We start from the raw sequence: 25,538 nt of genomic DNA on the forward strand, positions 1-25,538 counted from the left end.
GTCTCTTCAGATCCCAGACCAGGCTCGAGTTGCTCCTTCTTCCTCAGACCCGAAATCTAAGTTCTTTGAGCTGATCCAGGTAAGTTTGTTATCTGGGGAAAATAAAAAGTTAGAGAGGCCTAACTCTAAGTGTGGAAGGTGTCACTGAAACCCCAGCGGCCTGGCCTCCCGAGGGCTTGTGGAGGTACCACCCTGGCTCCGCAGAGCTGGCTGAGGCCACCGCAGGTGGGAGCCGTTGGCGTAGGGCGGTGTTCCCCGAGGGTGCATCAGGCTGCCGGAAGGTTCTGGTCGTGATGGGCCACCCGTAGTGGTGCTGAGTATCACCCCCCAGCGAGTGTAGGGTCCCATGGGATTTGCCTGCAGGGGAGACGTGAAGTGTGGGATGATCTTAGGCAGGGGAGCTGGGCAGAGGGCCGGGGGGCGGCCAGGAGACCCCCTCGATGGGGCTGGCCTAACCTTGGCTCCCTGTCCTGCTTCTGGTGAGCTGGGCCTTGGAATTCTTCTGCCCTGTTTTTTCCTGCCACCCGACTTCTAGTTTTTCCTGGGGCTTCATTTAAATCTGGCCCAGATTGTGGGTCACTGCGTTGGTTTTGTGGGGCCAGGGACTGGAGAATGAGGTTGAAGAAGACCTCAAAAGATTAGCATGTGCATATTTTTCTGCATGGGGTGGAGAGATCACTTAACTGCTCTCACACCAACTGCTGGTGAGTCCTTGCCTTCTGTTTTATCGAAGGGGTGGCTTTTATATTCTGGTGACATTTCCTTACAGGTCTGGTAAATCGATCTGTACTTGGGGACTTGGTGCTGTTTCCTTTCTCCACCTCTCCTAATAGGTCCTAAAGGAACACTGCAGGCAGATGGAATTAGGTCCCAGTCAGTGTATGGTTAGGGAGAGCGGGGGTGGGAGGGGAGGGGGATGTTTCAGAGATGGAGTGCTTCCTGCCCCTCGCCTCTCCCAGCCGGCACCACCCCTACATAGGCACTGTACTGAGCGCCTGTCCCTTCCCCCAACCCAGCCGTGTTTTCTCTGACCCGGGGCTGCAGGGCACTGAGATTGACATCTTCAGCTATAAGCCCACACTGCTCACCTCCAAAACCCTGGAGAAGATCCGCCCCGTGCTTGACTACCGCTGCATGGTGTCTGGCAGTGAGCAGAAGTTCCTCATCGGCCTGGGGGTAAGTGTGCGCTGGCTTCCTGCCCAGCGATGGGTGGGACGCTTGCCCTCTGCCTGTGGAATCTGGACAGCTGCCTGTCACTCAGTGCCTGTCCTCTTAGCACCAAGAAACTGGGGCTTTGACCCTAGGGAAGGCATTTCTTGTAACTTCACTTCCTTTCTTCCTCTGAGTTAGGCAGTTGTCATTCATTCATTCTTTCTTTCGTTTATGTAATATGCTTATCTCTGCATTGCTAAAGGGAACATCGCCTCTTGTGATACGGAGCTTCCCCCAGGCTAGCAGGATGGTCAGCAGGCTCATGGGGCTTGAGCCCATGCAGCCGGTTCTTTGTGACACCACCACCACCCCATGTCATCCCTTCTTGCAAAGATACAACCTTTCCTTACTTGGGGCCCTTGGACTCAGTTCTGTGTGTTACTTAATTGGGTAAACTCATTGCCCTTTCTTTCCACTCTGATTTGTCTTTCTATATAATTTTATCTCTTCTTCCTTCCTTCTTTTCTGTGTGTCCACTCACATTTCTCTTTTTACTTCTTCTCTCCCGGTCTGCTCTCTGGACCCTTCAGCAAACCCACCTCAGACATATGCACCAAGCTAGACCTTTCCTGAGGGCCACTAATCATGGACTCAGGCCTTTGGAATGGTGCCCGGGCTGTGTCCCCACCTCGGGCACAGAGTCGGTCTCTCCGGCGGCGGACCGCAATGTCATTATCACTGAACTAGAACCAACTCATCTCTCCCAGACATTGTCTTCTGACATTTCCCAGCCTTGTCAGCGGGGGCTGCCAACTAGAAGCCCTTTTAAGATCTGAGCCTCTCGCCCCTCAATCGCCATGCCTGCCTGAGCCAGGCCTTTCTCTCTGCCCTAGAAGTCCCAGATCTACACGTGGGATGGCCGCCCATCAGACCGCTGGGTCAAGCTGGACCTGAAGACAGAACTACCCCGGGACACTCTGCTCTCTGTGGAGATCGTCCATGAGCTGAAAGGGGAGGTCAGAGGTGGTTCTGCTCGTGTGTCCTGGCCCTGCCAGCTAGGAAACGGGGGGCACAGCTGAGCTTGGCCCTTCGCCCCCAAGTGAACTGGGTTACATGGTATATGGTGCCTGACAGGGCCCATGGCCAGGGGAAGGCTTTGTAATTATTCCTTCTCCTTGAGCAGTTGTCTAAGCCATGGTATATTCAGGTAGGAAACCCAGTCCCCATATGTGAAAGAGGACACATCTGTCAGCTCTGCATCCAGGGCCCTGGTGGGCCTACTGGGTAGTTTTTAGCTGCTGATTTAATTTTTGACCTGGGATCCCTTGGGAAAGAAGCAACTTGTTCCCCTCGAGCTTTGGGTGTTGCAGCCACACGGATGATGTAAAACCGTCACTGGGAACAGTTGGCAGGAGTGGGAAGCCAGGCCCTGGCTGGGAGCACCTGGGGTTTGAAGTGTAAGGATCTGATCCAAGCCTCAGATCTCTGTCTGCTCACAAGCCTGGGCCAGTCCAGTGCTACGAATCAGCTGGGAGGGAGGCAAAAGAAATATCCTGTGTTTAGAGCCCTTCCCTTCTCCCGCTGTAGGTAGAATGAGGCCAGCGTGCCACGGTGGGCAGAGGGGCCCCAGGCCAATGCCTGGCAGGGTGGGCAGTGTACTTGTCTTTCTAGGGGAAGGCCCAGCGGAAGATCAGTGCGATCCACATCCTGGATGTCCTCGTGCTGAATGGCAGCGACGTGCGGGAGCAGCACTTTAACCAGCGGTCTGGCCTGGGCCCTGGGGAGGGTGGGTGGGGAGGGCCAGGCAGCAGCCTGAGGGTGGGCCCGCACCCAGGCCTTTTCTGCTTAAGGACATATTTACAGTTTCCCCTCTTCCAGCCATGAGCTGGTTCCAAGGTCTGGGGAGAAACGGGCGTGGCACTCCAGAGTTTGCTAGGGCTTGGGCTTGGTGGGCACGTAGTGGCACACTCCCACCGTGCCACAGTTGTTCAGGTCAGAGGTGATGTTTGGGTTAAGGCTGAGCAAGAGGGGAGAAGGAGGGCCTTCTCTGAAGAACATGTCTCGTCCCATTTAAGTCAGTTCATCTGGATCCCACAACCCCACAGAGGCACTTGTGTTGGTGGCTGGGTGCCTCGTTGTTAAGGGAGTAGGGGGACCAAAAGGAGGGAGGGACAGGTTGCAGCACCACGTCGCTGACGTCACTCTCGGCTTATCCGAGTGGGTGGACTGTGGTGTGTGGTTCGGGGGATGGAGCAGACACAACCAAGATGACACGGAAGTGCAGTGGGGCTGCCTGAGCTCAGCTGAATGCGCACGTCAGGAAAAGCCAGCTGTAGCGAAACTAGAGGTCTGAGTCCAGAGAGAGGGAGAGGGCACGCATGAAGACGTCAGCGGACAGCGGCAGTGGGGGCTTCCTGGGGGCATGAGCCTGCCTCTTGGAGCAGTTTTGCTTTGGGTTCAGGAATGTTCTCCCACTGACGCTGTGGAAACGCCCTGGGCCAAGAATGCTGGTGGAGGCGCCCTTGCTTGTGTCTGAGAGACTCTGTTTGGATTGCAGAATTCAGCTTGCGGAGAAATTTGTGAAAGCTGTTTCCAAGCCGAGTCGGCCGGACATGAATCCCATCAGGTGAGCGCATCATTTCTTCCTCCCAAATCCCCCTCCCCTGCTGCTGCTTTCTGGCCAATGCCTGCTTTCCTTCCCGTCCTGTGCAGGACAGGGGAGGGCTCAGTGGAGGGAACCAGGCAAGGATGGTGCTAGAAATAAGACTGCCCTTGATGAGTGATTTGTTTGGCGGTGCTAGGTCGGTGGCTCCTTCACCCCAGAGTCACCCCCATCCTGCCTGTCACAGTGGGCCAGCCTCCACAGGAGAGTCATTCCTAGGGGTTAAGGTGTCCTCATTTAAGATGCACCTGGCACACAGGCACCTTTGTGAGTCACACAGTCACACTTGAGTGTCATTAGCATATCACCTGGCCTTTTCATTTTTTTCAGGTAAGTAAAGGGTGCTGAGGGAATGGGAGTTTTGAACATGAAAAAGAGAATGGTTTGAGGGAGTGGGATCCTTGGTTCTTGGGAAGAAGGCCAGGGTTTGCTGCCATGTTAGGTTGTGTGAACGTTCCAGGCCCCTGAGGGAGGAGAGGAGGTGAGAACAGTTAGGGAACAGACAGGTGGAGAATGGACGTGCCAGGAGAAGCAAGCTCTGAGGCTGTTACCTCTGGAGCTTCATATGACTACAGACGGAGATGTCTATACTTTATTAAAATAATCTTTATTATTTTTAACATAAATTTACTTAAAATTAAATCCAGTACTGAGAATGCACTTTATAGATGGCTTCTGAAACTCAAAAAGCAGTTTCTTCCTGCACTTGAAAATGTCCCGTGTGCCTGGTCATGACAGGCAGCTCCCAGGCACCCTCCCTCCGTTGCCTGTGGTCCGTTTGCTGGGTCTCTGGGGACCTTCCCCAGTAGCAGTTCCCAAGGCGCATTCAAGGGCCCCGAGAGGTGAGGGGCTAGACATCAGTCAGGAGCCGTGCCCTCTGTGCTAACAGGCCTGTGAGGACTCCTCGGAAGTAACTGGTACAGGAAGGCCTCAATCCATGTAGTCACACGTGGGCAAGAGTCCGCACCTTGGTTAGTGTGACGAACTGCGGTGGGAATGCTGGCAGAGACGTATTTGTCCGCCAGCCCTTCCTCTCCCTCCCGTCTTCCATGCCAGCCCCTTCTCTCCCTCCTGTCTTCCGTAACAATAGTTGTACTCCCCATTTGCCCTAGGGCAGGCCCTAGGGGTACGTGGCAGCTCTGAAACCTAGAGCTTGTCTCTGTAGGACAGCAGTGCGACAGGCTTGGGGTTCACATTCTTGGAGGGTTGGGTGGTGCAGGGGCCTGAGGCTGAGGGCAAGGGGAGGCACAGCCCCTGCCTGCCAGCTGCTCCCCCCTCCCAGGAAGCTTGTCCTCTCTCCGTCCCTCTACCTGCAGGGTGAAGGAGGTGTACAGGCTGGAAGAGATGGAGAAGATTTTTGTCAGGTGAGTGCTCAGGATTGGAGGAGTCGGGCGGGGGGTGGGAGCACGGCCGTGTCCAGGATTCATTCTGTTTTCGTGTGTAGAGGTGGTTTGGGTGGGTGGGGGGCCCGTCTACCCCCCACCTGCCTTGCCTGGGCGCAGCGTGGCTGCACTGCAGCCGAGAGCCCCCCGGCTGAGAGCTGATTCAGCACCCTGTCAGGAGGGGAGCAGGCGGGTATGTGTCGGGCAGAAATATGGGCTCATTGATGCTGTAATAGTTACGATTGTCCCTGTGAGGGGCCGAGTAGCAAGCTGCTTGAAACACTATAAATCCCAGCTCCTGGTGCTGACACACAGAATGAGCCTGGAAAGGTACAGGGTGCATAACTGCTTCCTTACATTCTTAGTGGTGGTGGGGTGCTCAGAGCTGCAGGTCTCACCCTGGGTGTGCCCCCACTATGGCACTGAGTCTCTGCTCTTGTGTTAACTCTTTACTGGCCAGCGATGCCGTGGGTGGTGGAGCCAGTGGCAGCCGTGGTCTCAGATCCACCCTTACTGACGCTCCCCAAACAACAGTGTGTTGGGGGCATGTCACTCCCCTGCCTCATGACTCAGTGGGAGTTCTGAAGCGAGCACGGCAGCAGTCACTTGCAGCGTGGCCTGGAGCAGCTCACTCACGTCTGCCTCAGTTCCTTATGTCGAACCGAGGTAAAATACTGCTTGGTGTGATTTTGGTATGAGAGACTAACGTAAGGCGTTCTCTTGTGCTCATGCACACTCCCACTCCCTGCCTGCGCGCCTGCTCGGGGACATCAGGTTAGAAATGAAGATCATCAAGGGCTCCAGCGGCACCCCGAAGCTCAGCTACACGGGGCGGGACGACCGGCACTTTGTGCCCACTGGCCTCTACATCGTCAGGACAGTGAACGGTGGGTGATGAGTGATTGGTCCCTGTCCCCAAGTCCCCCCCATCCCCCACTCATGGTCATTGGCCCAGACGCCGCCTGAGCCGGAGCTAAGGGGTCCCTACGAAGGTGGGGAGCAGCCAGGTTGGCATTTCTTTGAGGTGTTATGGTGGGGAGGGATTGTGTTCCCTGAGCCTCTTCTCTTCAGTGTTTCCTGGGGGTTGGGCTAGGGCTGGCGCGAGAGGACCCCAACTTGTATACGCACGATGGTGTCCTCATGGCAGGAAGAGGACCTTCAGTGGGCAGCAGCAGGGCCAGAAGGTCAGGCTTGGCCATTTGCATCCCCTGTAGAATCCCTTTTCTTCAGTGCCCTCTGGTTAACAGTCCTGCACACTCTGCCAGGGTCCCAGCGACATTGTCCTGGTGGCAGGTCGGCAGGACTGGGAGGGTTGTTAAGAAGTAATTAGCTTAGTCACCGTCTTGGAGCCCCCTGGGCTGGTGATGAGGGCTGCGCTCTGCCTGCACGTGGGTGGAGAGGGGAATGGAAGGACAGGATTAGAGGAAGCCCTGTCCCACCCGGCTGACCTGTCCCCCGTGGGTATTCTGTCCTTTCTGGGCTTCTCTTCCTCCCGTCAGAGCCGTGGACTATGGGATTCAGCAAAAGCTTCAAGAGGAAGTTCTTCTATAACAAGAAGACCAAGACCTCTACCTTTGACCTTCCTGCAGACTCCATTGCCCCATTTCAGTGAGTAGCACTCCGCCGGCCGGCCTGCCCACCCCTCAGCAGTGCCAGCATGCCAGCCAGCCCTCTGGGGCTCACTCCGGGTCCTCAGACTGATTGCTGCCCACACAGGGGCTCCCCGGAGGAAGGGCCAGGCTCCTCCCCACAAGGGTGGGGGTAGCCCCCCTCCTGGGTAATGAGCTCCGTGACGGGGGAGCTGCCAGGAGCTGCTGTGAGGGTTGGGGGGCCTGGGTGCAAAGGGCCCCACGTAGGCAGGGCGTCTGCCCCACTGAGCAGCCACTGTTGACATGACTTTGTGACACTGGCCTGGGGGTGGGAGTGTGCTGAGGGCATGCAGCCCTGCCCCTGGGACTCACGGTCCCAACTGTCCCGTGTTAGGACCCAGTGTCCATTTGCCAAATTGTTGGTCATAGGTTCCAACAGCTACCAGCAGCCCCAATATGCCCATAATTAGCCCTTGACACTAGTTTCTGTCACCACACTAACACTGTTCTACGAGAACAGCACAGATGAATCAGGAATATCAGTACTTGTAGCAATCCAGTTAGATACAATTAGCAGCAGCAGGGCTTTGTTGGGAAAAGCTGGTTCTGGAAGACGGGGGAACTGGGGCCTTCTGGGCTTTTGGCTGCCTGAGGAAGACTCTCAGTGGACCCGATTCTTAAGAACCCATCCCCTAAGCACAGTTGTCAGTGGTGGGGTGATGGTCTCTTGGTCCTGCTCCCCCCGTGTGCAGCCCTCTGACCTCCTTTCTCCTCCCCAGTATCTGCTACTATAGCCGTCTCTTCTGGGAGTGGGGGGATGGCATCCGTGTGCATGACTCCCAGAAGCCCCAGGACCCGGACAAGCTGTCTAAGGAGGAAGTCCTGTCCTTCATCCAGACACACAGCGCCTGAGGGCCTGGGATGCCCACTCCTGCTGAACGCCTGGGGCCACATTCCTGGTTCCTTCCCCTCTCAGAAAGGGACGGGGGCACAGCCACTGCAGCCTGGCCATGAGGGGTGGGTGGTCTCTCCATCTCCCCTGAAGAGCTCAGTTGGGGCCTTCAAAGGACACTCACGTTCCTTCTGGGACACCTTTTAGACTTCCCTCCTTGGAGACCGGCCCGGGAACTGCCTCCCCGCCAGGACTCAGCCTGGAGGACGCTGCTCCTGCGGCGGGTTTGAGGTCAGGCCCAGGGCATGTAGGGCCGGTGGAGGACATGTTGAGAGCAGCAGGGCCTCAGCCCTGCCGCTCTCCTGTATCGTGTAGACTCACTTTTCTGAGTTCCATGCACTGCCCTGAGGGTGGCCACACCCCTGCGTTCCCCAACTTTTTACTAGGCCAACTCAAGTGGGGGAAGGCCCCGTGTCGTGAGCTGGCCAGGAGCAGCTGCTGTACAAATCAAGGCTTTGTTTCTTTGAACTTGTTCTGTTTTGATGCCAAGTTGGAGACTTTGTCTCCTCCCCCTACCCTGTCCTGGTCTTCTCTGGAGCTCTTCTCAGCCTGGACCTCTGACAGTCCCGCGGGCCGGGAAGGGAGGTATATGGGCCCCACGTCCCTGACACACCAGGATGCAGGTGGCACTGTCTTTGGTAGTGGACGGGACTTCCTCCCGGGCCCCACCCCCGTTGACCCGGACCTTGGGCAGCTCTAGAAGGGGAGGAAGCACCCTTGGAGACCTGCCTTTTTCTACGCCCCAGCAGCAGTGGCCCCACTGCAACAGAAGGGACCCCCGGGGCTGGGTTTTACCTAGCCCTCTGGCAATCAGGGCACCCGTGTGCCACAGTCACCTTGCCACCCTTCCCCCACCCTGTTTTTCTTCCCCAGTAGATGGTACAGTCAGTCACTTTTGTCATTTTGTGGTCACTCCATTTCCTCTATCTTGGTGGAAGCGGAAGGGGAAGAGGGGAAGCTGGGCAGTAGCTTTGGGTGGGGGAGGGCACCTGTGGTTGTTCTTGATGGGAAATACCTCTGAGATGCTTAGGCAGGCTCCCTAGGGCCCCATCCCAGTACTAGACTGGTTTCCATGGTGATAGGGCACAGCGGCTTCCTGTGAGGTTGGAATTGACTCCACCTGGGGGGGGTATCTCCAGCCAGCATCCAGTCCTCCCCCGCCTCCCAGGGGTGGCAGCAGCACCACTGAAATGCTGTATTTCCACCCAATTCTGGGTATATCAGTGTGTCTTGCAGAATCTTGGATCATTAAAGATAAACATATTTTTAATTCCTGTGTGGCTCTGTCCTGGGGCTGCTACTGGTTGTCCTCCGTGCCGTGTGGTCTGGGACTGGCTTAGATGAAACAGCTTGGGCTGAAGGTGAAGGGGAGGAGCCAGTGCTTGGAAGAGGGGAGAAGAACAGGGTTTGTTTAATTAGAGCCTTGTCCAAGCTCAGAGCTCTCAGGGCTGCTTGCTGCCAGAGAGGGGACTCCTGTGAGAAGCCTGAACTGGAGAAAGAGGGAACCTACAGCCCAGCGGGGTAGGGAGGCACTCTCCCACTTACATAAATCACACAGCCCAGCCCGTGGTGGTACTGTCACAATCCGGGCTCAGTCTGAGAGACTAAAATAACAGAGGTGTCAGACCAATTAGTGCCACTAGACCCGGGAGCGAGGGAGGGAGACATGGTTTCGCTGACCGCAGCCAGCCTCCCCTCCTTTCTGCACCTGCACTGGGCCTGTGCTTGGGGTTGTGGGACATACAGGTGCTGGTGGCACCTCCCTCTCCATTCCAGGCTAGTTTCTCCACCAGTCCCATTGCTCTGGTGCCGGTTTCTCCCTCGAGCCCACCAGCACTTGGCTTCACCATGGCCCCGAAGGGCCTTCCTTGATATTTCAGAGCCTGAGCTCCTAGGGCAACTCCTTTCCTTGTTTTCACTTGTTTAATTAGGGTGATCTGGGTTCCCAAGCCTTTCCTCCTCCTGGGCGCTGTGCTGGGAGTAGGATCGGGCAGCAGGTGATGTCTGTATTTGCGGCTCCTGCTCTCCTGTCCCGTGGGCCCCACCTCTCCTGTTTCTCCTTGCAGACCCAGCCTGATTTACTGGCCACTGTCACCGTAAGTCTGTCTGGTCATTACCATGGCTTGTGCTGCCCTCTCCGCCAGGCCTCACCAGCCTTGCCTGCCTCTTGAAGATGGATTAACTCCTTGCTCCCGTGGGACTGCCACGCGACCACTTCAAGTCCCCAAGTTGCCCTTCGCTGCACAGGCTGCATTTTTTCTACCACACAGGCAGGGGCACTGACGGGAGGGCAAGACGGTTTGGTGGGGGTGGTGGGTACGTGGCATAATAGCAGCGTCTCCAGCGATGCCCAACCCTGGAAATGGTTCCCAGCTTGGTTCTGACTGAGTGCTTCCTGCTGCCTCACCCCCCACTTAAGCTGGGGGCTCATCTTCACAGCCCCCCCTTCTCCCTTTGACATCTAAGCCATGAGCTTTCCCTTGAATGTCTCTTCTTCCTTGATTCCTGAGTGCCGCCCCGCCACCCCCCAGCTGCAGTCGGACCACCCTGACATTTACTCAGCAGACAGAGCATGGGCGTTCTTTATTGCGTGTCCCTTGGGCTAAGGGAGGAGCCAGCACCAAGTCCTGGAGACCCGGGCCCCACAGCAGGATCGGGAGGCAGCAGGGCCCGGGCCCACAGGAAGCCCTGCTCGTGTCTGGGTCAGGGAGATGCCCCTGTACCGTGGTCCTCCTGAGGCTTGAGGGCTACTTGGCTGTGAGCAGGTCGCTGAGGGGAAGCCTGCGCTGACCGGAAATCCTCAGGTCACATGGTCCAGCAGGCGTAGATGAGGGTCAGGAGGATGAAGATGGCCACGGAGAGCAGCATGTTCTTCCGGTTCTCTTGCCGGAGCAACTTGAGCTCCTTCTCTAGGAGGAAACGGTGTTGGACAGGTGGTTTGGGCCCATCTGCTACTCATCTGCCCCTGCCTCTCACAGACGGGTACACACTGCTAAGGGCACGGGTTCCTTCCCAGCCACTTCCTCAGCCACAAAAACGACTGTCCTTGATCTGCTCACATCCTCACAACCTTTTGGCTCCAGATCCCAGCCCAGTCCCAACACTCAATGCTGCTCCACCATTTCTCTTCAACTGCAGTTGAAGTTGAGGATGGAATGTGTGAGGGGTCACCCACAAGGCCACACGTGAAGGCCGCGCTAGGTGGTGGCCTGGCATTACCAGGTGAGTCCGGCTCATCCTGGGGAGGCTCCGTGCCGCTCACCCACCCGAAGTCCTGTCTGGCCAACTAGAAACTCAGGGCAGCTGGGGCCGCCTTGGGCCTGACACGAGGAGGTACAGGGTGGCACCGCGCCACCAGGGCTTCCAGTCCTGCTCTCTGCTGGATGCCCAGCAAAGCAGGAACTGGCGGTGCCGAGAGGCCGTCTGTCACGAGGTGGATGGGCTCACCGCTAGAGGAAGCCAGTCCTGCAGTTCTACAGCCACACCTTCCATTTATCCCCTCGTGTCGCCCACGTAGGGCTACGCTGAGGGCTCAAGTGAGGGGTGAAGCTGTGACGGTGTGCCAACTGCTAGGCTTGAGGGGAGCTGATGTCCGCTCCTGCCTGTGAGGGAGCGGGGACATACCTGCAAACCAGCCCTGGGCCCAGGCAAGGGGAATGTGTGTGCGCACATGCACTGTGCTTAGTGGTGTTTCACAATGATCCCTCTAGAAGGTTCCCTGCCCTGTGGACGGTTCTGGGGCTGGTTCTTGGCCAGGTTTGGCCCCTCAGGGAGAATAGAACAGGTAAGTCTGAGGAGCCTCCGCAGAGCATCTTTCCCGCAGGCCAGCGGGGGTGGGGTGCAGGTGCAGGTGGGCCCAGAGCTGCCCTCTAGCTCTGTGCTCTGCCTGGCTCTACCCCCAGTGCCCAGAAGGTGGCAGCCTTGCTCCACCCCCAGTAGCCCTTCATGGGCCCAACTGAGAGGTTCATCCTTCTTCACCCTGGCCCCCACAGCCCCCACTCCCACACAGGGTTTCCTGGGAGGAGGGGGCAGGGAGGGCAGACCTCCCAAGTCCGGGTGGATGTGAGAATCTGGACCTGGCGGCAGCTATACCCCTTCATCCCTCAGAGAAACAAGAGATGCACAGCCCTCTCCTTCCTCGAAACAAAGGAACGAGCCTGCTATTCCAGGCTGCTGGGCCTGCAGTGGGTCCCTGCAACCTCCTGGCAGCCGACTCCCCCCTGAAGAAACCCCTTGATCCCTGTCATGTGGGCTCCCTGGGCGGTCTGCGTCTCCTGACCCTGGGGTTGGGGGGGGGGGGCTGGTAGCAGAGGGAACTTGCTTACCATAGTTGGAGGCTTTGTTCATCAGGCTGTTTTTCTCCTTCTCCAGAGTCCTCCTGTGAAGGGGGAAGGAGGTGTATGGCTCAAGCCCTTTTCCTTCTTCTCACCTGAGGGGCAGCTGCCACACCAGGGCAGGTTGGACAAGGGAGACAGGGCCCAGGTGTCTGATGGCGGGTGGAGTGGGGAATGGAAGCTCAGGCCAGGGCCCAGGATTGATGGGAGGGGCTGGGGGTTGTGGGGGGGCAGGAGCATTACCTGGCCTCTGGGCTCAGCTCTGCCCTGTACAGCCTGGCGTTCACAGCCTCCAGGTCCCTCCGACACTGTGATAACTTCTCCTCCAGCCCATCGATCTGAAACATACCACACACCAGCAGATGAAGACGGGCGGCAGATCTTGTCAACTTTCAAAATAGTTGGGATTCAGGGGTGGGGAGAAGGAAGCCTCTAGGAGTCGGACAGCCCCCCCCCCATCCAACCCCCAATATCTCTGTTTTGCTGTCCTCTACCTCCCACGTGGTGCAGCATGAGCCACACTGGAAATGGCTGGGAGTGTTGCTCAGGGTCTCACAACTGCCATGACCCGCTGGGCCAAAGCACCGACTGGGGGCAGACAGGGGCAGCCCCTTAGTCACTGTCTCCCCAGCACACGCCCCAGGGGGGCCCCACAACAGGAGCAGCCAGCAGGCGCCTGCCACACAGGCGTGCCCTAGAATGAATGAAATGGGATGCTTCAGGAAGGCCCTGCCTGTCAAAGCACCCACACATGAGGGATGGGCGATGAGACACTAGGGCTCAAGAAGCAGAGGTATTTTTCCCACTGACACACTTCATCTTAAAGTAGTCTCAGTCATAAGAATATACATTTTTCCATGAGAATCAGTAAAAAGTACTGCGTGTAAAAAATGCAGCTCAAAGCCACTTCTATTTCTGAAGGTTCTTGTGCAAAAACACTGCCCATCATCAAGGTAGTTTTACCTTTTGCGGCAAAATAGCGAAGCCTCTGAGAGGATGGTTGCCAAAGATATCAGTTTTCCCATTTGATTATAGTTTCAGAGATGTGTTCTTAGGGAAATAATTTGAGTTGTGGGAAAATGTTTTATAAAATCCTGGACTGGATCATCCAGGCCTGGGTCCTGGTATGATGCACTTGGCCTTGAAGGTTCATCTGTGTCCATCTGACTCTAACTGGCCACGGCTCCGGGGCGAGCCTGCTCTTCTTGCGCCAGTGCCCTGCTGGCAGGCGCCTAAACTGCGGTGGGTGGGAAGGTGCAGAGGGCCCTGCGTCCCTCACAGCAGACTGAATAGTACCCTGGGTCCCCGTAATGCTCCATTTTCCATCTGACTTAACTCATTATCACCACCCTTCTGGGAGGAACAGCCATATGACCTCTATTTCACAAATGGGAGAGCGGGGCCCCCCAAACGGAATGACTTCTCTCAGGAGTCAGAGTGGAACACCCCTCTCCGTATTGGTCTCAGCCGGTTCTCTGCTCCAATCCCTCTGGAGTGGCCCCTGCAGAGACGGTAGTCAGCGATCGCAAGTACGAGTCCCAGAGTCCCAGGCAGGTGTTCTGGGCCAGTGTCAGAGCTGCACCCGCGGTCTCCGGGCCCTCTGCCCTCTGCCCGGCCAGCGCCCATCCCGCCACTTTCCCTCATCGCAGTGCCTGGCACAGAAGGTACGCCATCTACCCTCTTCCCTGCAGTCCAACCTGCTGCCAACTCCAGCTCCACAAGCAGGGCCCTGTGGGAGGGAGCCACTGCAGAGCCTTGACTTAATCACGTAGTTAATTGTGTCATTTCTCTGCTAATGGGCACCAAAGGGAGGGCTGTCCTGGGAAACAGTCCCCGCCAGGAGATGGGGCCTGTGCTTGGGGAGGCCACAGGCTGCCCTAGAACAGGCGCTGTAGGGAAATGAGCTCGGGAGCCAGGCTCAGGGGACAGCAACAGCCGGATGCGATGGGGAGGAGCCAAGGAGCCCGGAGCAGAGAGCAGCAGGGACCTCCGGCCACCATGGGGCCCACCCTTCACAGCAGCACCCCCAACACACACAGCCCAGCCCCTCAGGTCCCCGAGATTTGCGGTTTTCATTCCATGGTGTAGAAACCATAATCAGGACACCCAATTCCATGTGGGTCCCAAACAAGGTTTAATTCTTGAAGCTCTACCTCCTCCACGAGGCCCTGTCTGTCTGCTGCCCTTGGCTGGAGGGGTGCTGCCTCCACCCCTGGCAAATTCATGAGACTTGAGCGCACACTGTTATCCCAACTGTGTGTCCAAACCTCATCTTCCCAAACTGCGAGCCCCTGGGGCAGATGGTGTAAACCTGCAGCCTAGGGGCAAGTCTGGCCCAAACTGGCCCATTCCACACGCGTAGGTGACTGCCTGGCCCCTAAGGGTGCCTGACTTTGTCGCGCCTGTTCTAGAAGGCATGCTAGCCAACTGTCTCCTCTGTGGCCACAAGGCCCGGGCTGCTGCAGCCTTTGTGTTTGTGGAGTAGGGCTGGGCATGGCTGGGGCTGCGGGGCGGGGATGGATTTAGGCCTCACGCAGCAATGGTCTCTGAAACCCTCCCCTCGTGCCCATAGAAGCTGGAAGAAGTTAGAAGAAGCAATTATACATGCACATAGATACGTGCTTTGTAGATTACCTAATGCAAGTATTAGTCTGAGGTTACACTTCTCCCTGCCACCCTTGGGCCAGACCCTGGTTTGCACGTCCTTCTGGGAAGGAAATAGGTTGGGGACTTCTAGCCTAAAACACCTCTAGAAGGTCACCAGGTGCCCACACAAGCAGTAACTGGCCCGGAGCGAGGCCAGGACTCATGCTAAGCTACATCTTTAAATTGAGGTTGGCAAACTACAAGTGGCTAAGCCAATCTGCCGTTGAGCTCTGGGCTGGGCCTGCGGAGCTGGCAGTTAGAGGCCTATCTCTGAACAAGCCCAATTTATCTGCAGTTCCAGAGAATATCCCCACTTTCATTTACCACTTTTTAATGAGGCATAAACAGACGAACACAAATCAAGGTTTTAAGGACTCAAGTTCTAACCTCCCTCTATGAATATTTATGTCCTGCTGACAGCTCTCTCCGATTCCCTTCTAAATAGCAAGTTCCCCTTTATAACCCAGCTGCTTGATGTGGGCTGAGTGAGGGGAGGCTGAGGCTGTCAGGGGCTCTTCAGAAGGCCACACACCCATCCTCAGAGGGTGACCCCACTGGCAGGCAAACAACGGGCAGCATTTGCTGAAGCAGAAGCTGGCTCTCCAGCAGCTACAACGGGTACAAAGATTTTGGGTGACTTCCCGATTAGAGAAGCCAGGAAGGGAGGGTCAGGATGCCTCTTTTAGTTGTGACGGGTCAGGAGTGGTGGCTACCGAGCAGAGCTGGCAAGGTGGACCCTTGGCAATGGGGGAGAAGACCCAGAAAGTGGGCCTTACAGGACGCCCCAAGTTAGATGGTCAGTCAGCTCTCAATGGCACACACATGGATTATGCACTTTCCGATTCCCCAGTGCAAATCTAGAGTCCTTGGTTAGCTTTCTCTGACACCAGGCTGAAGGGAACAGAGGACAAGATAGCCAGGACCGGGAGAGAAGACACGCGGGTTAGGAACAGAATGAGGAGACAAATGTCAAGAAGATTCTAGAAGCATCTTCTTGGGCAAGCTGTTGGAAGCGTAAGTGCCTAGAAGCCTGAAATTGTGGCTCCTGAAAAGTGTGGTCGTAAGGAGTGAGGGCTGTAATCAGGTGCCTCAGTTTACTCATGTGTAAAACAAAGACGGTAACGTTTCATATTTCAAAGAGTTGTTGTGAGGACATGAGGCGACACATGTAAGGTCCCTAACACACATGGCAGGAGTTCAGTGTGTGTGTCATTATCATCAGAGAACGTTTTTCACTGGCTCTTTGGGGAATAAAAAGTTAATTTGTGGCAATAGTAAGAGACAGAGCTAGAAGTGGGGTGTGTGATGCAGAGAAAACTCCACTGGTCACTGGCTGGTGGTAGCGGGAAGGGGAGCACCTCTGGCTCAGAGATGGCCATCTTATGAGTCAGAGGAGGGGTTCGGCACCGGTGGGGGCGTGCAGAGCAACGCCTGTACAGGCCAGCCCATCTAGCTGGCTCGGCATGGCAAGCTGGGAACCTCAGGACTGGCCTGGGGCTGAAGCTGGCTGGGGTGGGGCTCTGGAGCCAGCGCCAAGTTGGAGAGGCTGAGGCTGGTGGAACCCAGGGATGACAGGCCTAGAGCAGGGTTTAAGGGACAGAACAGACTCAGGTGTGATCTGGGCACCAGTGGGCATCTGGGGAGACACTGGATGGCAGGTGGAGCCCAGGTTCACCCGCACCATGGCTTTATGGGGCCTGGCATCCCATACGCTGGGAGCTGGAACGCCAAGTCCCAGGACTAAGGCAGAAAGAGGCCCCACTATAGAGATCTGACCAACTCCAGTGGGGAGAGGTTACACCCAGGACTCCTGCCCGACACGCTGGATAGCAGGCCAACTGGCAGGAAGTGCGTGCGGGCCCAAGACTGATTCCGGTGCCGGGATTTTCCTGCAGCTGTGTGGGTAGCTGGCTGTGACTGTCACAGGCAAAGCGGGACTGAGACAGGGCTCTCACTCACAGTGTGGGGGACAGAGAGCTGATCCCCCGATGGACAATAACATTAAGAAGTAAGTGTCCGTGCACTATGTTTCTATTCAGAAGACCAAGTGTTCGTTTTCATATGTGAACACCGTCTAAGTATCGAGATGACAGTCTGCAGGTGCAGCGCGGCTGCAAAGGAGCAGAGGAAGTAAAACGGCCGAGGGGTTGGGAGCTGTGCCTTCTGGCACCTCACACAGAGCCGGGGGCCTGGTAGGTGCTGTGTAAACCTGTGTGCAAGCCGGTCAGGGGGCTGAGACATATACTGTGTGTCCCCGAAAACAAGACTCAGCCGGACAATCAGCTCTAATGCATCTTTTGGAGCAAAAATTAATTTAAGACCTGGTATTATATTAGCCACGGTCTTATAGTAAAATAAGACCTGGTATTACATATTATATTTATTATATTATATTATATAAGACCCAGTCTTATATAAGACTCGATCTTACATTACTTTTTGCTCCAAAAGACACATTAGAGCTGATTGTCCAGCGAGGTCTTATTTTCGGGGACACACGGGAGGTGGTGAGTGTGCAGGTGTCCTGGGCGGGGAGTCTGTAATTTGACCCTGAGACCAGCAGTAGCTGAAACCTGCCCAGGGGTCCGCTGGTCTGAGCCTGGGCAGGGAAGATGCCATGAGGGAATAAGGAAGGAGAAGGGAGGAGGGGGAAGTGGGAGGGAGCTGAAGGTCGGGGAGGCCCGGAGACGGGATCCAGGGGGTCTGCACTGTAACAGGAAAGGCCACACGAATTCCCCCACCGCCAGGGGAGAACCGCTGCCTTCCTGATCCAAGGACGGACTGGGGACTCAGAGCCCATGGGTGGCTGAGAGTGGGCAGAGGAGCAGGCTGGGTTGAGAAGGAGGTAGGATTCTCCACAGAGGTAGGATGCTTCCTGCAGAAGAATGCCAAGATCTGAAGTCAGCCCAACAGTCAAGGTCAGCGTGGGCCCTGACTCCAGCCAAGTGGGGCCGTCGCTTCATCTGCAGTCACCGTGGGCAGGCGCTTCCCTCAGATGCAGCTGAGTGCTGTGTGCTCCATGCTGCTCCGACAGCCCAGCAACCCCGAGCCGGCTAAGCGAAACCCCTCTGCCATCTGACTTGGGGAGTAACGCCTTATTCTCAGCTTTAGGGAAGTCTCCCTGGGGTCCCATATGCCATAAAACCACTGTGTTAAGAGAAACTGTAAAATTTGTCTGAAACCCCCAAGAGGCATCTTTTCAGGAATGTGGAGCCTCCTGGAATCAAAGGCCCGAATGAGACCTCTTTGGGGGCAAGGTGCATGAGAGCCAACTCACGCACAAACTGCCCAGAACACCGATCAGGTCAGGCCCCCCGGGGCCAGCTCCAGGTCTGGCAGCTGCCACAGCCTCACGTGCAGCTTTTCTTCTGCCGATGAGAACAAGCCACAGGCTGTCGCTGCCCTATGAAGGTGGCTGAATGGTGCTCCCACGAGCATCTTGACAGCCTGGGAGGCGGCTCTCTGCCCACTGCCGAAGGAGCTGCTGTCTAGAGCCAGACTTTCTTCTGGGAAAGAGCAGAAGGCACCCTCAGGGCTTGGCAGTGGGCCACGCAGGCCCCTGTGCATTCTAGTTTAGGACGTTTCCAGTCCTGCCGGCCTTGCTCTTAGGAGCTGCTGGCTGACTAGTGATAGAAGTGGCAGGGAACGAGTTAACCTCGGGAGTCAGGTCCTTGTTGAGCACCGAGACCTAATAAAGAACACAGGGTACCTGAGCCCAACTCAAATCATGAGTGTTGTGTGTCTGGATGGCACAGCATGAGTCAAAGCAGCCTCATGGAAGCCGAAGGTCCATGTAAGAATAACCACAGTCGCAACGGCAGCCACTTCTGCAGCATGGTGCTCACTGTGTCAGGCACGGCTGGGCTTCACCCGGATGCCCTCCCGGATGCTCTCAATAACCTTGTAAGTGGGAAGCAGTATTAGTATCCGCATTTTGCAGGTGAGGAAACTCAGGCCATGGAGGTGAAGTTCTTTGTCCAGGCTCACACAGCCAGTCCAGGGGGGCTGTACAGCCCGAGTCCGTGCTGTCAGCTCCAGCCCACAGGCAGAAAGAGAGCCACCAGCCCCGAGCCTCTCAGCTCCTGGGTGCAACCTCCATCACTCCTCATCCGCTGGGGTTGGCAGTCTGTGGGCAGCTTCGTGTACGCTACCCAAGGTCTGCGACGACTCTACGAGGAAGGGACTGCCCCTGTTTTAGAGGAACAAACTCCGGGCGTGGAGATTTGAAGCAACCTGCCCAAAGTTGTGTCACTGGGTAATGGCAGAAGTGGGGTCTGAATCTGGGTTTTTCTACTTCAGAGCTTGTGCCCTTTCTACCACTTCAGGCTCTTTCTTTAAAAATCCCTCATGAAAACATTCATGACAAAGAAGGGTTCTGTGGGACAGTCATCCCATTTCCCGGTCGAAGTCCATCTAAGCTTGTTGATCTGGCTTCAACAGATCCTGTACTCTGAATAATCTTGTACAAGGGCTCTGCTTGGTCTCTGTCCACATGACGGATACTCTCTATGAGGGAAGAACCTGATTGAAATCTGTTTGCTTGGAGACTGAGACAGGAGCCGAGCATCTGTCCTCACATTGAAGGCAATTACCCTCCAACTCCCAGCTTTACAAACATCCCAGACACCCTCCCCCGAATTGCTTAAACTTGCCAAAGCACCTTCCAAAATTCACACAAAACAGACCCAGTTTTGAGAAGGAGAAAGGTGGGCTAGTGGGCCTGATAAGCCCTTCTTTCCCCAATGGGTATCAAAGCCTTTCTTTTCACTTGCTAATTCACAGCCCGAGAGTGGTGTCAGCTGTTTCATCTCCAGCCCCAGCAGCCTGGGAACTGGATTTCTGGAAATCCACTCATTTGCACATGTCGGGGAGGCCTCGGGATGTTTGTTATAATGGGTAAAGAAGCCAGACCGCCTGCCCAGATGGTCTCTGGCAAGAGCGCTGGGCTTTCCATCTGGGGCCTTCAGGCCACACAGCCAAGTCACATGGGGGTCATGGGCCTCAGTTTTTCAAGTGACCAACGTCAAACCCCAAAGGGCTGATTACCCTGACACTGCTTACGGGGTGTTTTTCTATGGAGGAGGCTCCTAGGGCTCTGTGGGGACAGAAAAACCTTCACCTGGGGCTCCCCAAATCACCAGGCCCTGTGACAATTTCCTCTCCCAGGCTGAGCAGATGAAGACAGTAAATCTTCCCAGATTTCACCCAATGAATAATTTTCAGGAAAAGCAGAGGGCCAAGGAACTTGTCTTTCTTGGGGCGAGTTACCCCCTGCCCCGGGTCAGGAACCAGAGGGGCCCAGCGGAAGCCCCCGCCAGCTCGGAGTCAGCCAGAGGAGCAAGGACGGCCACGTCAGTCTTGGCCCGAAGCCTTCGTCTGTCCCTGGCCACAACGCTGTTTGAGGTTTGTTTTCTCTTCTTTCCCTCAATATATATTTTTTGATAAATTAGCAAAAGCTTCTTCATTGCTGAAAGGCTCAAAGCATTTTTCAAGAACTGGCAGCCACCCCGTGCCTTATGAATCCATTAATTAAGATGCTGGCAAACAGCCACTCCACACATGCTGACATCCAGCCGTGTTAGGTAATGAGGTTTTAGTCTCCTGACCCCCAGCAAGTGGAGCAGAGCCAGACACAGGCTGCCGCGAGAAACCACCTGCCCACTGGCGACCTGTCGCTTGCGCCTGGCAGCAGGTGAGGCTCATTTAATGGTCAGCGGCCCTTGAACAGTGTCCGCATGCTGGGAGCCCTTCTCCCAGCCCCTGGCCGCGCGGCTCCCCATCAAAGCACCATCCAACCACCTGCTCCACCGTGGCCTAACCTCTGACCTGCGAACCACTCAACCGGGCCCACATGTCAGAGATGGGGGTTCAAGTGCCTCCTCCAGCCACTCAAGCCAATTCAGGAAATATTTATTGACAGTCCACTAAGCTGCTTCTATCCCTTGTCTCAGGAAATTGGTAGGCTCCCCTCAGCTTTGTGCACAGTTTGCTCCAGAACGGAGACCATCTTCATCCACACTTACTGCTTCTGCCCCTCCCTCCCCTCAGGGAGCTTACAGCAGGGGCTGACAGTAAACAAATAATTACCAGGGTCAAGGTTCCTTCCCTCTTGATGCTCATTGTCTAGGTCATTTTCTCCTCTCAACCTACCACCTCTCTGCAATCATCACTGATCCCGGCCTCTTTTTCTGGTAAGGATGCCAGTGAATTTTAAATGGAATTTTAGGATTCCATTAATCTGTCTTCCCTATAGCATATACTATTACTTGGCTAACACAATGATTCCCAAACCCTCCTCCTTTACCTGCCTCCACTAGAGAAGTAAGAAAAGCTCAGCAGATGCCTTCCCAGCCTCATTACAGCTAGGGCAGGTCATGACCCAGTTCTGACCAATGAGATGTTCCAAAAGTCAGCTGGGAGACTCCTGGGAGGGCTTATACTTTGCTTAGAAAAGGGACAAAGAGTGTTGGAGTTTCTTTCTCCGTCTTCCTCATTTAGAGTTGGACGTGATGGCTGGAATGATGGCAGCTATCTTGTCACTAAGAGGAAGCGCCTAAAAGAATGCAGAAATACCAGCTCTGACATAGCTGAGCTTTTGAACCCATGCCAGTAGCCACCAAGCTCCAAATTTCTCGTTATGGGGGGAAAAGTATACTCCTATTTACTTGGGTCACTGAGGTCAGTCTACTGTAACCTGTAGCCAAAAGCTTTCCAAACTGATAGATTTTTCTACTAGGAAACAGATCCAACCAAATACCCCCTTTAAGATACTAGCTAAGACACTGCACATCTGTTAACATAAGACAATTGGCTGTTGAAACATCTAAAGACACCAAGTTGAACAGTCCAGCTCCGAAAGAAAAGCACAATGACCAAGTAACAGCTCCTTACTATCAAAGATTAAAAAAACATAGCTCGCTTTTCCATCAGCCCAAAGCCTGTCACTTTAGACTGAAATGCAAGCCTTCCCTCAGCCAGAATCCTCCTATCAGTTTAGACTGAAATACAACCTGTCCCTCCTCCTCCACATTAAAAACAGTACCAGAGCTGGTGATTTCTCATCTGAGTTTTATAATTCTCTCTTGCTATTCAGAATTTACTCTCAGAAGCTAAAACTCAGAGCCAGTTTTTTCTAACTCTGAGATCTCACAAGGTAGCAAATGACTCGGATAAAAAGGTCTTAGGAGGAGCCACGAGTGGGGGAAGCTGGGAGTTGCCTTGGTGGTCCGGGGAGGTGACTGCCCAGTACAGCTGGCCGGAGCCAGCCCTCGGGATAAGGATAAGTGCCGCCTGCTCGGTAATTGCTTCATTACAACAAGTGGAGACTGTTTGCAGGTGCTGAGATCACTCACTTGTGGGGGTTTTATTGTACTCGTCAGATTAACAAACATTTTTGATTAAATCCCCACTTCATTGGCTCTAAGCACACTTTTAATGAGGACAGTATCTACTGCTACTGAGCATGAGTGCACATTCAATACTCAGATGCCAAGCTTTTTTAAGGTGCAGTTACAGATCTCAAATCTTAGAATAACCAAGCAAAAAGTAACCTTAGAGATCAAGATGGCAAATGTAAACATCTATATTGGTACTGATAGGTTTAAAAAAAAAAAAGGCAAATATGACCAGGCGTTAGGAGCATGGCCCACCAAATTCAAAAGACTTTTAAATCCCGTGTCAGCCAAACAAAAGACATCTGTGGTCTGTATTTGGCCCATAGTCAGTGAGTCTGTAACCCCTGGTGATATTCAAGTCCTTCATGTTACAGATGGGGAAACTAAAGTCCAAACGAGGGGATTGACTTAGCCACGACAGAAAGATGCAAAAGAATTACAACGGCTGCTAATAAGAACAAGCACTGTTTGTTGATTATTCACCATGCCAGGCACATCCTAGACACTTTATATATATATAGTCTCATTTAATCCTCAAAACCGCACTGTGAGGTAAATTGCAATCTACTAAAACACACTAGCTCCTTCTTCCATAGCAGTGGAGCTGTAGTTGGGTATGTGGTCTCCTAGCTAACTGAATGCATTTCCCAGCCACCCGCTGCAGTGAGGTGAGGCTTCCCATCTTGGCCAATGGAAAGTGGGCACTTTGAGCCCAGGACTCTTAAGACAGTGGGTGTGCTCCCTTCACTCTCTCTTTTCCCTTGCCAGTGGACACATCAATGGGGTCTAGCCTAGTTTCATTCATGAGGTGACAACAAGGTCCCCTAGGAAGGCAGAGCCACCGATGGAAGGAATATGGCAGAACCACTACTGTCCTGGGCACTCTAGACCAGGGATTGGCAAACTATGGCCTGTGGGTCAAATTTGGTCCACCCCATTTTATAAATGAAGTTTTATTGGAACACAGACACACTCATTAATTTACCCACTGTCAATGGCTGCTTTTGTGCTAAGACAACCTATCTAAGTATAGTTGAGTCCCGTTACTTGTGGTAGTTATGTTCTATAAAGTTGCCACCAACAATGAATTAGCAAATACTGAACCAGGTTAGGTTCCTGTGAGCTCTATACAACATTATTATCAAGTGATCAACACAACGCCTTGTTTTATATGTTTGTATTTAAAGAGAACTAATTTAATATATATTCTTGATTCATTAACATTGAACTCGCAGCCAACAGCACCATAACGCAGGCCTGAGCAGCTAATCTAACATACATATCTTCTCTGTAAGGCATATACAGCCTTCTTGCACTTTGGAAATCCAGACAACACTTTAGAATACTGTATAGCAGTACTCTTGAGGGCCATTTTAAACAGCAAAATCACCAACAAAAAGCACAAAATTGCAAAAAAATGTGGCATTGAATAGATCACAAAAATGACACTTGTTTACCATATAAGAACTGAAATAAGAAGGCAGAGCACTGCCTTGTTCAACCTTAGCTGGATGCGTGAGCCTCAGGTGACTAAAATTTTTCACCGCTTTGAGTTTGTAATGAATTAGCACACAAGTACTATTGCGAGTATTGATTTTGGGGTTACAAATACATTTCAGCAAGTAGGTAAATTCACAAATATAGACTCCATGAATAATGAGGATCAACTGTAGTTGCAACAGAAACCATACAGTCCACAAAGCCTGAAATATTTACTATGTGACCCTTTTACAGGCAACATCTGCCAATCCCTGCTCTAGCTATTAGAAGAAAAAGAACCTTTCTTGTTCTTGAAGCCACTGACTTTTGGGGTTTCTGTTATAGCAGCTTATCATGTCCTAATACGGACTACGAAGTCTACGAGTATTCTCTTCCCACTACATAAGTGCCATCTCATTTTACCATCTATATTCTCTTTTAAGAAATTCATATTTCTATCAACGTTTTTTTCCTACAAAGTAGGCCAATATTTCTCAAAACGTCCTGCATCAGCACAAGTGTATGTAGCTTGTTAGAAGATGCAAATTCTTTGTTAAAAATGCACACCCAAATCCTACTGAATTCCTCGGGGTGGGTGAGAATTCAACTCTCCATTTGTAACAAGCTCTACAAGTGATCCTTAATGTGTTCTTAAGTTTGAGAACCACTGAACTGGTAGTAAGCTCAAAAAGACTATTACCCTATATGTCTCTTACTACCCCTGGGAGGGTGTCTGAGGGAACTGTAACACAGGGGAAACAAGATGCACTAGAAGTCAAATCACTTGTGCTCGATTTTCAGCAACTCCACTGCTTCAACCTGGGCTCTCTACTCGAAACCTCAGTTTCCTCATCTGGAAAAACCTCACAGGCTTATACCGTGTTTTCCCGAAAAATAAGACCTAACTGGAAAAATAAGCCCGAACATGATTTTTCAGGATGACATCCCCTGAACATAAGCCCTAATGCGTCTTTTGGAGCAAACCTTAATATGAGACCCGGTCTTATTTTGGGGGACACATGGTAGTGAGGATGAACTGAAAATGCAAATGAAGTAGCAGTTGCTCAATATGCATCAACTTTCTTTCCCTTCTATATGCAGCAAATTATTTTTAAGCTCTTTGGGAACACCACCATGTCAGAATTCTCTACAAATTCCCTCAGGTTCCCAAAGTAATTTTCAAGCTACAAGCTTCAGTTCCCCAAAGGAAACTTTTCCCATCTCAGCGGATATTTAAGCCACTAGTGATATACTGAACAGTATGGGCTCCATCACCTTTGGGGTACCCACCCTTTTTGGGTTCTCTTCATTTAACGTCTCCCTTCAGGGCATCCTTATTTCCGCGTCCCGTCCTCTTTGGGGGTCCGGTTCACCTTCATGTCTCTTCTCCTCTGGAGGTCCCCTCACCTCCGGTTCCCACCTCTGGCGCCCCCTCGGGATCTCCAACCTTCGGTTCCTCCATCGTGCCCCACAACTCCAGATACCCCATCCGGCCCTCTCACAAGCCCCACGTCTCCCAAACCCGCATCGCCCTTCATTCCTCACTTTGGCCCCTCCTCCAACCTGCAGCCAGCCCGACACACTACCACGCGGCCGGGAGAAAGCAACAACAATATAGCCCACCCCCACTTCTCCCCTCACCTCTAGAGCGACACCCAGATTCTCCCGCTTCTTTTTAGTCATGTTAATTGCCGGGATCCCCCAGTCATTATTGGACGCGCCCATTGGTGGCAACACGCATGCGCAAACACTCGTGCTTCTCCCTCATTGGCCTTCACGGCAGCAGGAGGTGGGGCTACTGGAGGTAGCCATCTTGTTGAGGGGCGTGGCCAACTTGGCGCAGCCATGTTTATGAGGGGCATCTTCTAGTTTGAGGCCTCAGCCTAGGGTGGGGAGAGGGTAGATAACTAGGTGATCCCAGGAATAACAATGGCCCGCTCAGGGGTAG

The 25,538-nt window shown here is 53.8% G+C and overlaps 2 protein-coding genes across 4 annotated transcripts in view; one reads left to right on the forward strand and one right to left on the reverse strand.

Annotated features, from left to right (window-relative positions):
• The window catches only part of CMTR1 (cap methyltransferase 1), a 45,201-nt gene extending 36,190 nt beyond the window's left edge, over nt 1-9,011 (forward strand). For 2 of the 3 annotated variants that reach the window (XM_033102903.1, XM_033102902.1), the window contains exons 15-23: nt 11-79; nt 1,045-1,176; nt 2,046-2,168; nt 2,824-2,915; nt 3,710-3,778; nt 5,131-5,178; nt 5,971-6,083; nt 6,696-6,804; nt 7,565-9,011. In XM_033102903.1, coding sequence (XP_032958794.1) covers nt 11-79; nt 1,045-1,176; nt 2,046-2,168; nt 2,824-2,915; nt 3,710-3,778; nt 5,131-5,178; nt 5,971-6,083; nt 6,696-6,804; nt 7,565-7,697 — 888 coding nt within the window. In that variant the 3' untranslated portion in view covers nt 7,698-9,011. The remainder of the gene's footprint in view (nt 1-10; nt 80-1,044; nt 1,177-2,045; nt 2,169-2,823; nt 2,916-3,709; nt 3,779-5,130; nt 5,179-5,970; nt 6,084-6,695; nt 6,805-7,564) is intronic. The other variant, XM_033102901.1, reaches the window with a different exon arrangement.
• A 1,279-nt stretch (nt 9,012-10,290) lies between these two features.
• CCDC167 (coiled-coil domain containing 167) lies at nt 10,291-25,314 on the reverse strand. Its single transcript, XM_033095026.1, has 4 exons — nt 25,232-25,314; nt 12,315-12,409; nt 12,063-12,115; nt 10,291-10,646 (listed from the first exon to the last, which is right to left on the reverse strand). The coding sequence occupies exons 1-4, from the start codon at nt 25,271-25,273 to the stop codon at nt 10,543-10,545; spliced, it is 294 nt and encodes a 97-aa protein (XP_032950917.1). The 5' UTR covers nt 25,274-25,314; the 3' UTR covers nt 10,291-10,542.
• Between the last annotated feature and the right edge of the window lie 224 nt (nt 25,315-25,538).

Source organism: Rhinolophus ferrumequinum, chromosome 3 (assembly GCF_004115265.2).
Source record: "Rhinolophus ferrumequinum isolate MPI-CBG mRhiFer1 chromosome 3, mRhiFer1_v1.p, whole genome shotgun sequence".
NCBI lineage: Eukaryota > Metazoa > Chordata > Mammalia > Chiroptera > Rhinolophidae > Rhinolophus > Rhinolophus ferrumequinum.